The sequence below is a fragment of the Ursus maritimus genome, unplaced genomic scaffold (genome assembly GCF_017311325.1).
Source record: "Ursus maritimus isolate PB19 unplaced genomic scaffold, ASM1731132v1 scaffold_28, whole genome shotgun sequence".
Taxonomy (NCBI): domain Eukaryota; kingdom Metazoa; phylum Chordata; class Mammalia; order Carnivora; family Ursidae; genus Ursus; species Ursus maritimus.
This window is the reverse complement of record NW_024425341.1, coordinates 36,298,373-36,311,860: the sequence shown is the minus strand read 5'-3', so window position 1 is coordinate 36,311,860 and position 13,488 is coordinate 36,298,373. Positions and strand designations below refer to the sequence as shown.

The 13,488-nt window shown below is 39.9% G+C and overlaps 1 protein-coding gene across 5 annotated transcripts in view; it reads right to left on the bottom strand.

Moving 5' to 3' along the window:
- Positions 1-374: 374 nt before the first annotated feature.
- Positions 375-13,488, bottom strand: part of KLKB1 (kallikrein B1) — a 25,533-nt gene continuing 12,419 nt past the window's right edge. For 4 of the 5 annotated variants that reach the window (XM_008710463.2, XM_008710462.2, XM_040643398.1 and 1 more), the window contains 10 exons: positions 13,048-13,157; positions 9,250-9,409; positions 8,401-8,507; positions 8,083-8,245; positions 7,871-7,983; positions 7,538-7,706; positions 4,251-4,429; positions 3,185-3,280; positions 1,354-1,493; positions 375-855 (listed from right to left, as the gene is read on the bottom strand). In XM_008710463.2, coding sequence (XP_008708685.1) covers positions 676-855; positions 1,354-1,493; positions 3,185-3,280; positions 4,251-4,429; positions 7,538-7,706; positions 7,871-7,983; positions 8,083-8,245; positions 8,401-8,507; positions 9,250-9,409; positions 13,048-13,157 — 1,417 coding nt within the window. In that variant the 3' untranslated portion in view covers positions 375-675. Of the gene's footprint in view, positions 856-1,353; positions 1,494-3,184; positions 3,281-4,250; positions 4,430-7,537; positions 7,707-7,870; positions 7,984-8,082; positions 8,246-8,400; positions 8,534-9,244; positions 9,410-13,047; positions 13,158-13,488 lie in introns of those variants that run through there. The other variant, XM_040643400.1, reaches the window with a different exon arrangement.

Here is a 13,488-nt window from a genome sequence, read left to right as displayed (position 1 = left end):
GCGAAGCCCCGCAGTCCCCTCCTGCACACCCAGCCCGGGGCCTTGTGCCAACGCCAGGTAACAAGGTAGGAGGCCCAAATGGAATGGTACAGTAATTCTTCCAGGTTCAGAAAACCCATCTCTTTCTTGGAAAAGTGAATCTTCTACACTTGGAAGAAAAAAACCCAGGCCTACTGGCCCTTCACCCCAAGTGAGGTTGGCAGTAGTGTTCTCATGACCATGCAGGTGAGGAGAGGAGAAATTACTAGCTCTACGATGGACTGAGTCCCAGGGCCGGCAATCAAGTAAGACGGATCCCAGCACAGGCCCTGTGCTAGCATGTGGAGTTGCTTACCTGGCATTCTGTCTCACAATCAGAAGAAAACACTTGTAAATCACATTTTTTGCCATTTTATTTCACAACAATTAATCACGGAAATGTCCAGTTGCTATCTCCCATTATCAGCGTTATTACTGATGCTGAAAGCTCGCCTCCACGTGACATTTCCCTCAGCAGCTTTGCGTGTATTGTCTCTTTTTGCCCTTATGACAAGGACACGAAGTAGATACCACTCCACGTTTTTGCAGACGAGGACCCCAAGGCCCAGTGTTTGAATTGGACCCAGGTTGTAAAACTTAAGCTACAAACTGGGCTCTTTCCCACCTCTATAACTCTTCTTCGTGCTGGTGTCTTCATCAAAGACCGGTGTGCCCATCACCGAACTGTGTTTTCTCTAAAATCCAGTCCACATACTCAGCAACTTTGGTGTAGACACCTGGATATTCTCTGCGGGCACAGCCTTCACCCCAACTGGTGATGCCCACCAAATGCCAGATTCCGTTGTGTTTACAAACTAAGGGACCGCCCGAATCTCCCTGCGTCACAGTGGGTGGAAAAATAAAATAATAGGAAAAATGACAGATTTGCCTTTAAAATTCTGTAGTCACACTGTGCACAGCACACACATACAGTTCCCTATAGTTCTTCAGGTGTCTTACGTTCCTCACTAGCTACATGATGAAAATAATGTAATTCAATAATGCATGGCTGCATTTTCTGTTTAGTGCAACAAGGAAATGTTGACATCATAATCTCAATGCCAAATAAATCTAATGCTCTAACATTTTAGTACAATTATTATATGTATAATGATGCTCCCTTAAATATAGTATGCTTCTGCACAGATTGTAGTATATATATATATAATAAAATTATATATATATATATATTCAAAGGTTACTTAAGAAATTGTCGGATTATTTGGTTCTGAATTTTTAAAGAAAAATATAATGAAATATACTATGGAGAATATGTTTTGCGGTTGATTTTCTCAAGCAGACCACTGTGTGTTTTTTCATAGTTGAACGTATTACCTTACAGGCATCTTTCCCTCCTTCTTTATAGCCAGCACAGATCATCTGTTTGGTTACTTCATAATCTCTATATGCTTTCTGGCATTCTTCATTGGGTACCAAAGGAATATTTGCCTTTTGCAGGGTATTTTGGATTTCCCCTACGAGGTAACCAATATGAAACTTCAGAAGGAGGAAATACAATGAGTCTGAAAATACTGAAGTCTTAAAGCAAATCAGAATAATGACCTTTTCATTAAGGACATTTCTTTAGGTAAAAATAGGGTGAAAAAGTAGAGTTAATCACACCAACAGAGAGAGAGAGTAAAAGAGAAAGAAATTGAGAAACAGAGAGCACGCTCCCTGTACTGGTCTCTGCTGTGCGATGTTAGGACAACCCCAGCACCTCAGGCCAACCAAGACTTTGCTTCCAGACTCTCTGTCATCCTCTCATCTCAAAAGAAATTTCTCAGAAATTCCTTCTTATCACCTCCAACCCCAAAGCTGAAAGTCCTTGCTGTTCTTATTTTATATATTCAACATGATCGTTTTAAAATATATGATTTTGGGGGGAAAAACCACCAAATCTCTGGCAACAGAGGAGTATTTTGTTCTTCGAGTAAATGCATGTATTTCCCATGGAGAACAATTTATTTACAAATGATTAAATCTCCACCAGTGTCCAGGTTCCCCTTGAGCATACGCTGGGACCTCTCCTTGTTTAGTCGAGGTTACTCTTAAAATTTCTTCCTGTTTTAAGATATTAGTCAAAAACTTGAAAAATTTGAATTCATTGAATAAAGGACTACATCAGGAAAGAAGGAAAGAGCTTGACAAGTTTAAATATGTAAAGAATAATGCAAATATTATTCCTTATAGCGTCTATCAGGAACAAAATTTTGGAAAGGGAGAATATTCTCTTTCCTGGGAAATTCAAAGGCAATTGAGATGCACCAACTACCCACGAGCAGGGTTCTTAAACTGGGGTCCTCGGAAAGAATGCACTTGCTCTATAAACTTAGATAGGAAAATACATCCTTATTTTAACCAATCTCCAACGGAAGTCTAACACTACCTTCAGTTATAAATGCAGGCAATAAAAATGGGAGCATTAGCAGTGTTGATGACTTTGCCATCAGTAGAGAGCACAGATATTTTTGCCTCACAGTCGTGATATTTTCACATGACAGTTGTGCCAATAACTGAAAATATCAGCTGTGCTCACCACAATTTCAAAATTATGGTAGTTACTTGAAAAACTTGCTATTTAACATATTAATAAACTCATCTGTTACCATATCACATCTTTTAAAAGTATTTTGATAACTCTAATATAATTTTTTTATATGTGTTTTCCTTAAGTGCTTAAAAGAACCATTACAGAAGTGGCTCACCAGCTTCATTACCTTGCGGAAGGATGCATGTAACAACAACAACAACAACGAAAAGATTTAGAGCCTTCCAGAAAGAGAGATGGTGTGCCCGCCCATACTCCTGGCCCTTAGTATCAGGGCAGAACAATAGCATTGAGAGATGGGAACATTATTAATAGTGAGGACAGGATAGGCTTGAGTGGTCTAGTTAGCACTATATGGGACCAGTCCTTTATATGAAGTCAAACAAGTGATCTTTATTATTAAGTGTGATGCTTAAAAGTTTACCTTATAAATTTTTCCAGACCCAAGCAAAAATACATCTCAAGAATCACTGAGTAAATATTTGAGAACGGATAGTTTGGAAAGGTCATGAATTTGGAGAAAATTTCAGACAGAGGCCAGTTAAACTGATTCACTCCATATACTTTAACATAAAAGACTTGTTTTAAGAACAACATTTAAAATGTCGGCTGTACCTTTTTCTTTTGTGAAGCCCCATCCAGTTACCCAGCAGTTTGTATAAATTGTATTTGTATCAGCTTTGGAAGGTAGGCATATTGGTTTTTGGAATTCTGAAAGGTAATTTTGAGATTAGAGTTTGGTTATATAAACTTATGGATATCGACCAAAAATACACTTTCCTTTTCCCATATTCTCTTTCTGTAGAGTAGCACCAAGAAGAATGACCCTTTTGCTTTCTGCTCAGTTGTGAAGGTCAATGATTCAAGAAAATTTCTCATCAGACTCATTTTCACATGACATTTTTGGTGTCAAATTTTCTGGATTAAATCTTAAAACTCAGAATATAAATTTCTGTCAAAAGCATTTAGAAGTTCATGTGTTTCGCCATGTGTGTGATACTTTTAATAGTAATAACAGTGTTTCCGCTGTTACAGGCACTATTTTAAGTGCTGTTTAAGTGCTTTAACTTTTTAACTGGCAATTTTTATAACAAACCAACAGGTGACTGTCATGCTCATTTTACAGATGAGGAAATTCAAGGTGCAAAAAGGTAAAAGCAACTTGCTGAGGTCATGGAATCGTTACTGGACACAGTGGGCATTCACCAACTGTGGCACATTGTACCACAGAGGCCACATCTCCCACCACCACACTACCGGCTTCCCAGAGTTCCTGCTGCATCCGTGTCTCCACTCAAGTTAGACCTGGGAATTAGTATCTGGCCCTACTTGCCTCTTCATATATTCCTAATACGCCCAAAGCAATAGTCACCCTGCTATTCTTGTCAAAAGGAGCCGTGCTTCCCAAACGGCCCAGACGTTCACCATGTGTATTATTTCAATCATGTATATGCAGTTCTATTCCTACCTGAAGAAACCACTTACTATTTCTTACCCCTTAAGTAGAAGAGATTTCTCCAAGTCACAGGTGTTGTCTCCCTTGGCAATTCCTCACCTTGCCCCCAACCCTACCGAGCAGAAAAGGACAGTCTCTCCGTATTCTGCCCTCTCGTTCAAATTGATGTGAAAATTTAAACCGCTGAACTCAGCCGTATAGCTTCTCCTTGAATAGGCTACGTACCTGTATAATTCAAAGGAGTCTTCAGTTTTATTAAAGCAATATCATGACCACTGCCATCTAAGATTTTGTAATTTTGGTGAATAATAAGCTCTTTTATTTGTGAGAAAGGTGTTTCTTTTGTTATCTCTTGCAGATTTAAAATGCCACTATAAATGCGCCAAACATTCGACAAGGGAAGCCTAGAAGGGAAAAATAAAGACCTATTTGAAACCGGAAAGACCAGCCTTTCATATTGGCCCATTTTCCTTTCTACTTTACTTTTTGAAAATAGTACTTTTCTGGGAAGAAAACACTACATACGGTGTATTTTCACTCACCTCATTTCTCTTGCTCACAATTTGTTATCACCACTAGCAGCAGTACTGAATCTCTGAAGGTTTAGTTAAAAGCACTGAAAATGTACATTTATGTAGTTATTTTATGTTACTGTAAGGAAAAATAAAAGAATGTTGCTGTCCCAAGTCAGAGAGAAACCAGTTGGGAGAGACTCACAATTTATTATGGGAATATCCTGCCCAGTTCAGCAAACCTGAAAACAATTGTTTCCATGAAATCCAGAATTGTCAAGAGGTCAGACTGATCTTACACAAGCCCCCCTCATTGGGCAAATTAGGGGCGCTTCAGTGTTATTTAGAAGTTCTCTATCTAGGGCACCTGGGTGGCTCCATCGATGAAGCGTCTGCCTGAGGCTCAGGTCATGATCCCCGGGTGCTGGGATCGAGTCTTATGTGGGGCTCCCAGCTTGGCGGGGAGTCTGCTTCCCCTCTGACCCTGCCCCCTCTTGTGTTCTCTGTCTCAAATAAATAAATTCAATCTTTAAAAAAGAATAAAAATTAATAAAAGTTCTCTGTCTAGGCCAAAAAATAAAACCAGAATATAATAAAATATAAAAATACATATAAAAATCAAATAATAAAATATCTATATCTTGAGAAGTATGAAAATTTAATTTTTTAAAGATTTTATTTATTTATTTATTTGGGAGAGGGAGAGAGTACTAATGGGTGGAGGAGCAGAGGGACGAGCTGACTCCCCGCTGAGTGCAGAGCCAGATGCCTAACTCAATCCCGGGACCCTGAGATCATGACCTGAGCCAAAGTCAGATGCTTAGCCATTGAGCCACCCAGGTACCCCTAAATTAATTTTTTAAAATATGAATACATACAAAGTACATCTAAAATTATGTCTATAGCAAAATCTTGTGGTAAAGATTTGGACATTTTTATCATCATTGAGAAGTGCAAGATAGAGTTTCATAAAACTCTAGAGAAAATCATGCAGATAGGGGCAAAGTGGTTTTCTTTCAAATCAGTGTTTCCATGTATATTATCTCTTACAACTCAACAACACTGAGCCTTCAAGAATGAAAATTCTTAATATAAATTGGTGCAGCTGCTGTGGAAAACAATATGGAGGTTCCTCAAAAATTTAAAAATAGAACTACCTAAGATCCAGCAATTCCATTTCTGGGTACATAGTCGAAGAAAATGAAAATACGTCCTTGAGAGATATCTGCACCCCCCTGCTCACAGCAGCATTATGTATAATAGGCAGGACATAGAAACAACCTAAGTGCTCCTCAATGGATGACTGGATAAAGAAAATGTGGTATAATATATAGTGTCTATGTATATACACACACATAATATATACATACATATACATGTACTATATAATGCATATATGTATATAAGCATGTGTGTGATGGAATATTATTCAGCCATAAAAGAAGGAAATCCTGCAATTTGCAACAACATGGCTGAGACTTGAAGGTATTATGCTAAATGAAATAATCAGACAGAGAAAGACAAATGCTGTATGTTTTCACTGTATGTGGAACCTAAAAAACTGAACTCGTAGACACAGAGAACAGACTGGTGGTGGCCAGGGGAGCGTCGCGGCAGGAGAGAGTGAAGGGTACAAACTTCCAGTTGTAACATGAATTAGTTCTGGGACCTAATGTGCAGCAGGGCGACTACACTTAACAATATCTGAAATATTTGAAAGTTGCTAAGAGTGTGAATCTTGCAAGTTCTCACCACATACACAAAAAAGTAATTCTGTGTGGTGATGGACCTATGGATGTCTTAACTAACCTTATTATGGTAATCATTTTGCAATGCATGTACATGTGAAATCATTACATTGTACACCGTAAATGTATGCAATGTTATATATCAGTTATACCTCAATAAAGCTGGCAAAAAAGATGAAAATTCTTGGTCCCAAATTGGGGTGCATTTATAAAAAGGGGACCCACTATTCCCTTTCCCCGGGTCTTTCCTTCCCGGTCAATAGCTGTCCTCTTAGCGGTGCCATGTGTAGCGAGCCACTAACTGGAGATCCCAGGCAGGGATGCGGCAACCAGGAAGGAGCCTTGTCTGCCCAGCCGTGCCCCCGACTCTGGTGTATTTCAGCCAGATGCTCAACCCTGACCCATGGCACCCAGAGCCCTACCCTTTTATCTAGTCAGGGCAAAAGGGAGAATTTTATGAAAACAAAAAACTTTCTGAGAGAGACCAAGTATCTTCTATTTCAGGGCTATTAGTATTTCTTGGTATTCCTATGCTTTGTCTGTTTCTACGTTTCTTACGTAATCAGAGCTTACTTTTTTGTAATTTTTATGCTCCAGGTATAGTGCTAAGGACTTCAAGTGTGTCACTTAACCTTTTAATAACCTCATGAATTAGATATCATTATTATTCATATTTCACAGCTAGGAAAATAAAGCTAAGAGAGATGGACAAATCACCCAAGGTTGCTCATACCTCTAATAAGTGACAGAGCTGTGACTCAAGCCCTGTTCTAACTACAAAGTCTAAGTGTTTTAGAAATATTGTATCAGATTTTATTCACTAAAGTATATAGGGTAATAAATTCACATTTTTGCTTTCACTATTAGTATTATTTAGTACATTTGTGACTTGAAGAGCTGAAAGTAAAATCTCTATGGGCTTGGAAATTAAGTCTTCGAAGAGTACATTTGGGGAGTGGCGGACGGGGATGGCGGCAGGTGGGGCATTTTTCCTTATTCTTTAAAGCAGGAGCGACATCCCCTGGGAGTGTCCATGCTGCGAACAGGCCACACTGTGTTCTGCTGGGTCAGATCATTCAGTGCTCAGACAGGCCCTATGAGGTGTTCAACATTTTGAATACCAGCCCCGCTCTAAAATGTCTTTTTTCAAAAAATAAACTTTGATTAATACACTGACACAATGATCGAGACATAGATTCTTCAAAACAAAAAGGCAAGTTAAGACCCTGGAGAAGACGCATCCAGAACTTACCCATCAAAGCAATGGGCGGCAGTTAGGACCCACTGGTGTCCGATGATTGACCCTCCGCACAGGTGGCTCTGATCTTTGAGCTTCACCTGCAGGCTGACTTGCCAGGGCCACTCTCCCCAAGAAGAGTTGGTTCCGCCAACAATGCGTGTGTTTATTTTTGTTGTGCAGACTGAAAAGAAAGTCTTGACATTAACGGTTGGGATTCGAGGTGAGTCAGAGTTCACCTCAGCCAAGGAAAGCAAAATACGTAATTCCATTGTCCAAGACTAAGCAAGCTATCAAGACGACACAGACGTCCCTTTACAGTTCCATGAAGAAGTGAGGCTTACTCACCAGAACCGTCCCCACTTCTACACAACCTCAAAGAATAACCAGAGCTCGCGTGCATCCCATACGTAATCCTAGTTGGGGAACCGTCCGAAGATAATCGTAAGGAACACTTGCACCTAGACAAAATGATCGGTATGAAGATTAACCCTTCACAGAGGGAGATAATTCATGAAATCATCTTGCTGAGCAGCTTTGAAAAATAAATTTTCACTAACTTCTCTCCTCTACAGTCTTCTGGGCGTAAAGAATAAGTAAAAAACTGACAGCGAATCATCTTTGTACAAGTCTCTTGGCAAACATTCACTCCTTCAACAAAGGTCACGTTCAGTTCTTCCCCTTCAAAATCAACTTCTGAGTAAATTTTGGAATGACAGGGCTCTGTGAATTAGAGACATGAAAAGACAGAAAATGAAAAGAGCAATAAAGCACACTTACCCAAGTTTTTGGTACTGAGGACTGTTTCGTTGCTCTTACTTGTGAGAAGATCAAAAGTGCATCAGACTGTATGTACTATTATTATTGAGCCACATTACCAGGCAAGGCTTTGCAGGTTAAAAGGCTATATCCAGATACGGCGTTTTCCTGAGGAGTAGGGGAACTTGGTGTCCCGCTTTTGGAAGTCTTAAGAAAGCAAACATTTCTATTAAAAAAAAAAAAAAAGCAAAAGAGAGAGAAACACAACTGCATTAAAGGCAAACATAAAAGCACTTCGTATTTTGAAAATCACCTCTGCAAATTTTATTCCTCTGAGAAACTCTTTCAAACTAAAGCAGACCACAGGACTCTAATAAATCACAGAGATTAAATGTAAACCAAGCCACATCTCCCTCTGAAGAAAACTGATAGGCACAGATAACCTGGAAAGAGGAGAATGGCAAAGTTCCACTTTTTCACTGAGAAGAAAAAGAAAAAGAAAAAAAAGAGCCACGACCAAATTCGGGGGGTTTCTGCTGCTATGCTATTGAGTAACTATGCACCCTTCTCTTAGCTCCACCTTTGCATAGAAGGAAAAGGGCAGGTTATCAGAGGGTAAAGAGGTCAATCAGGATAAGCAGCGCTCTAGTTTCTAAAACACAGGACTTAGAGACAACATTAATGGACATGCTGCCAGTGAGGGGTTACTTTAAGTTAATAAGACAAAACACTAAGATCAGTAGGAAAGGTATCTGATCCTTTTCTTCCATGGATCCAGTGCTATGTTTCAGGAAGAGAAGGTAGGTGGAAAAGTTGGCTAAGCTCTTAACTAATCTACACCTGGCAGGAAAGCACCTACTTAACCTGTGGCTTTAAGTGCTCTGAGGGGAATGAACAAAAGTTTTCAAAAACTCAAACCATAAAATTACAGTGACGACAGGACAGCAGCAAATGTTACCCCGTCTTACCTCTGTGGTTGTAGATGCCACGCCTTTGTGTAGAACGTAAAGAAGAGGCAGTTGGGATGGTAGGTGCAAATGGTTTGACATACAAAAGCATCTGGGGTGACAGCTCTGGCGACATCCACATCTGAAAATGCGAGGTGCTGGAAAATGTCCATGCGGCAACCTGTGAACTCACAGATGACACTCGAGTGACTGGTCCTTTGTCATCGTAACTAAGGAGAGCATGGCTGTTATTGATAGCACCAGTCATGCTACGTGAGAAAAAGTGTCTGTTAAAATACCCTCAGACTTGTTGTTTGCCATTTGGAAGAAGGAAAAATTGGTCTAAATCTGATAAGAGATAGGTTCCTACGTCAGAGAAATGAAATACCTCAATCTATGCTCTCAGCTCCAACCCGACCCATGCAAAATGTTTAGGTTACTTAGCATATGCTCAGATTTTCTTTCTATTACCTGACCCTGAATTCCAGATTTAGGAGATAAGGTTTTGTGTTACTTTTTCCTGGATATTATGAAAAAGATTTTAATAAAAGCAGATTAACAAAAATATCAGGTAACTAACAAAAATGCCATGTGCCCGTTGAAATTAGAACAGGAGAAAGCCCACTTTCATTATCTGTATATAATCTTATTTTTTAAAAGATTTTATTTATTTCTGAAAGAAAGAGAGAGGGGAGGGACAAGCAGACTCCATGCTGAGTGCCAAGCCTGACATGGGGCTTGATCTCAGGACCCTGAGATCATGACCTGAGCCGAAACCGAGTTGAATGCTTAACCAACTGAGCCACCCACGCCCCTAATCTTATGTCTTAATTACACTTTTATTTGTGTTCATATTATTTACTCAGTTTAATCAATTTGATGACATAAATTTTATTAAAAATATGGAATGATAGCAATTATAGGAAGGACAAAAAGAGTCCAAATTTAAATGAACATAGTTGCTTCAAGATAAAGTTCCTCCCGTGACATAATATCTACATAGGGGCAGTCTAGGAAATTAGGCCTCGACTATTTAAATCTTTCTAAAACAAAACAAAACAAAACAAAACCCCAAAATACACACAGACTCTGGAAGCTGGAAGAGAATTTATGGGTCACCATATCCCCTGAAGGATGTCCCTCACAAGTTGTTTACCTTTTACTAAGATGTTTATAGTGATGAGGAGCTCCCTACATCATGACAAGGCACCAATTCTTTTCTGGACCATTCTAGGTGTGAGGAATGTTTGCCCTATTTTCTTCATGGTAGCATTTACCTTGACCTGCCTAATGGAACCACACAGATTAATCCCTTCTCCTAGGACAGGCTTCTATAAAAAATAAATAAAATAAAATAAAATAAAATTAAATTAAATTAAATAAAATTAAATTAAATTAAAACAGTCATCCTGATATTCTCTGGTTAAATGCCTGTCCCTCTAGCCACTTTGTGTTTTCCATGACTTGTAGCTATCTTACTCTCCTGGTTACCCCCTTTCAACATGCTCGGGGTTGACCATTGCTACATACAAAATACACAGCACAGAGCTGTATACAATGTTTCGGTCACTACCTGACCCACCCAGATGACAAAAACACAGGAGCTATCTTGTTAAGAAGACTTTTTTTTTTTAAAGCAAGTTTTTTGGTTTCATTTGTTTTGTTTTGTTTTATCAAAAGTACTACAGGATGTGCGTGGGAACAGCAGAGGAAGGACCTCTGAAAACCCTCTCCTCCAAAGAAGTAATGGGAGAATGGGCAAAATTGTCAAAATCAATGTTTCCAAGACTCTAGAAATTAATCAAAATTAATCAAATTACAACAGCCCAGAGAGTACTTATTCAAGAAAAACAGCTGAATCTCTGTAAGGACAGTGAGTTTTGTGGGGTTTTAACTTGCCCTTTTCCTGTTCTCCTCTCCCCAGCTCCACGGAAGCCTTGAAAACAGCCCCACAATCATGCTGGAAACCAGCAAATAGTCTAGCAGCCCGAGAGGGGGGAGAGTGGGTTTGGGGCTACTCCAACGTTCCATCCCCATCCCCAGTTAAACACCATTATTTGACCTGTCTGGAAATTCTCAGGAAAATTTCACTCACAAGAATTGAGTTTATTTGACATGACTCAGAGTTTTCTTCAGTATTAACCGCTTTTTCCTGGCAAATGTTTGTCAAGAATAAAGAAACAAACAAACAAAAAGTGCCAATTATGTAACATTGCAGCTTCCTAGGCCAACAGTAATAGCAGGAGCAAACAACAAGCTGACAAAATTCTTAAAAGGAAAACGAAGGGAAAGAGGGGGTGGTGAGAATCTTTGACATATGCCTGGGAATCTAGAAGGCCATATGCAAGGACAGGGCTCGATGCATCACCAGGGCCGTGCACGTGTCCGTGAAAGATCTGAGAAAGTCCGAAGCTCTCAGGCTGGCTGATGTCGTGCCCTGGGTCGGCAGAAAGCAAAGCGAAGGCCAAAGCAAAGTTGCGAAATGCCCGTCCGCACATTGACAGCGTGCCCAACACTCCCAAAAAGCCCCTCGGCAAAGGCTGGCAAACATACTAGTTCCAGGCATGTCAGGAATCTCTGCGTAATCATTAGCTAACTACTAAGGAAAGCAAGTGGAGACAGCTGCGGCCACACACTACAAACAATACGTCCAGAAACAGTTCGGGAAGTCACCCAACAAATGGCAACAAGAAAAGGCAGACTCTGGGGAAGGAGGGATCTGGTTTCCAGGGCTACCATATGCCATTATTTAAAAGGTCTAAATTTTTACAAAAAATTACAGGCCGTGCAAAGAAACAAGTGTGGCCCCTACACAGACAAAAAAAAAAAAAAAAAAAAAAAAAAGGCAGTCAGTACAAATCTTTGCTGAGAAAGTACCAACATCCTCGTTTACTATACAGAGACTTTAAGTTGGCTCTTTTAAATATGTTCAAAGAACTAAAGGAAACCACATCTAAAAAACTAAAGAAAAATGTGAAAACATTGTCTTGACACATAAAATATATCAGTAAGAGATAGAAATTATACTTTTAAAAAAAAACGGAGTACGAATGTTAAAAATTAATTAATCAGTAAATTAGAACCAGAAATCTGGCACCCACCACGCAGGGGGTGAGCGGGAGCAGAAAGGAAACAAACGGGAAAAGAGAAGCCCTGTTGCCCGCTTCCCAGTCTCCCCCAGGGGCCCCTCGCCCAGCAACTATGTAGTAACATCTTATCACTAACACTAATTAAGTAAGGTGGAAGGTCATGATGATTTTCTGGGTAATTGCATTGAAATTACTTAAATGTCTGAAACTACAGCACTTTACTGATTCGTTGTGGTTGAGTCATTTCAAGAAATGACCGTGCGGTTTTCTCTGCAGTGTCGCTGCGCTCTTTCCTAGTGCTGTTGTAACAAAGTATCACAGCCCAGTGTCTGCAAATAACACAAATTCAGTATCTCACAGTTCTGAAGATCAGAAGTCTGAAATGGGTCTCACCGGGCTACAATCAGGATGCCGGCAGGACTTTGTTCCTTCGAGAAGCTCTGTAGGAGGACCCGTTTCCTTTCTCCATCTTGAAAGCCAGCAGCGTAACATCTTCAAAACTCTCTCTCACTATGACCTTTCTATCTTCCTCTTCCTCTTATAAGGACTCTTGTGATGATAACAGGCCCACTCAAAAATCTGGAATCCTTACCTTGACCCCCGTCTACAAAGCCCCATTTGCCATGTAATGTAACATATTCACATGCTCCAGGAATCAGAACGTGGATGGTTGGGGAGCTCTAATTCTTCCTGCTACAATCACATAGGGAAATAGTAGCCATATAATTACCAATGTCTGAGAGTGCACAGGGCTTCAGTGAGAATCCAGATGCCACATTAGTCAGCACCTTTATCCTGGTGGGCGTTCCTCCTGGACTGTGCTTTAAAAGGCAGCTGTTTCTAAATGTGAAGAAAAGAGGTTACTTCTCTTCCTAAACTGCGAGATGCATGTAGCCATCCATTTTGCACTGAAATGATCCTGGGTCAGTGGGAAACAAAGCAATCAGAACAATGACTTTGATACTGAGTGGGTCCGGGGTTTGTATTTTTAATCAAAGAGACATTTTTCTGCTCTGCACAGGGAAGGTTAGGGTGAGAATGGGATGGGAGACATTTTTCTACCAAACCCTCACTCCCCAACCAATAGAAATGACTCTCCTTAGCAAAATGACACCAAAACCAAGTAAATAAATAAGTAGAGTGGTTAGGTCTAAAAACTCTATTCAGTCTT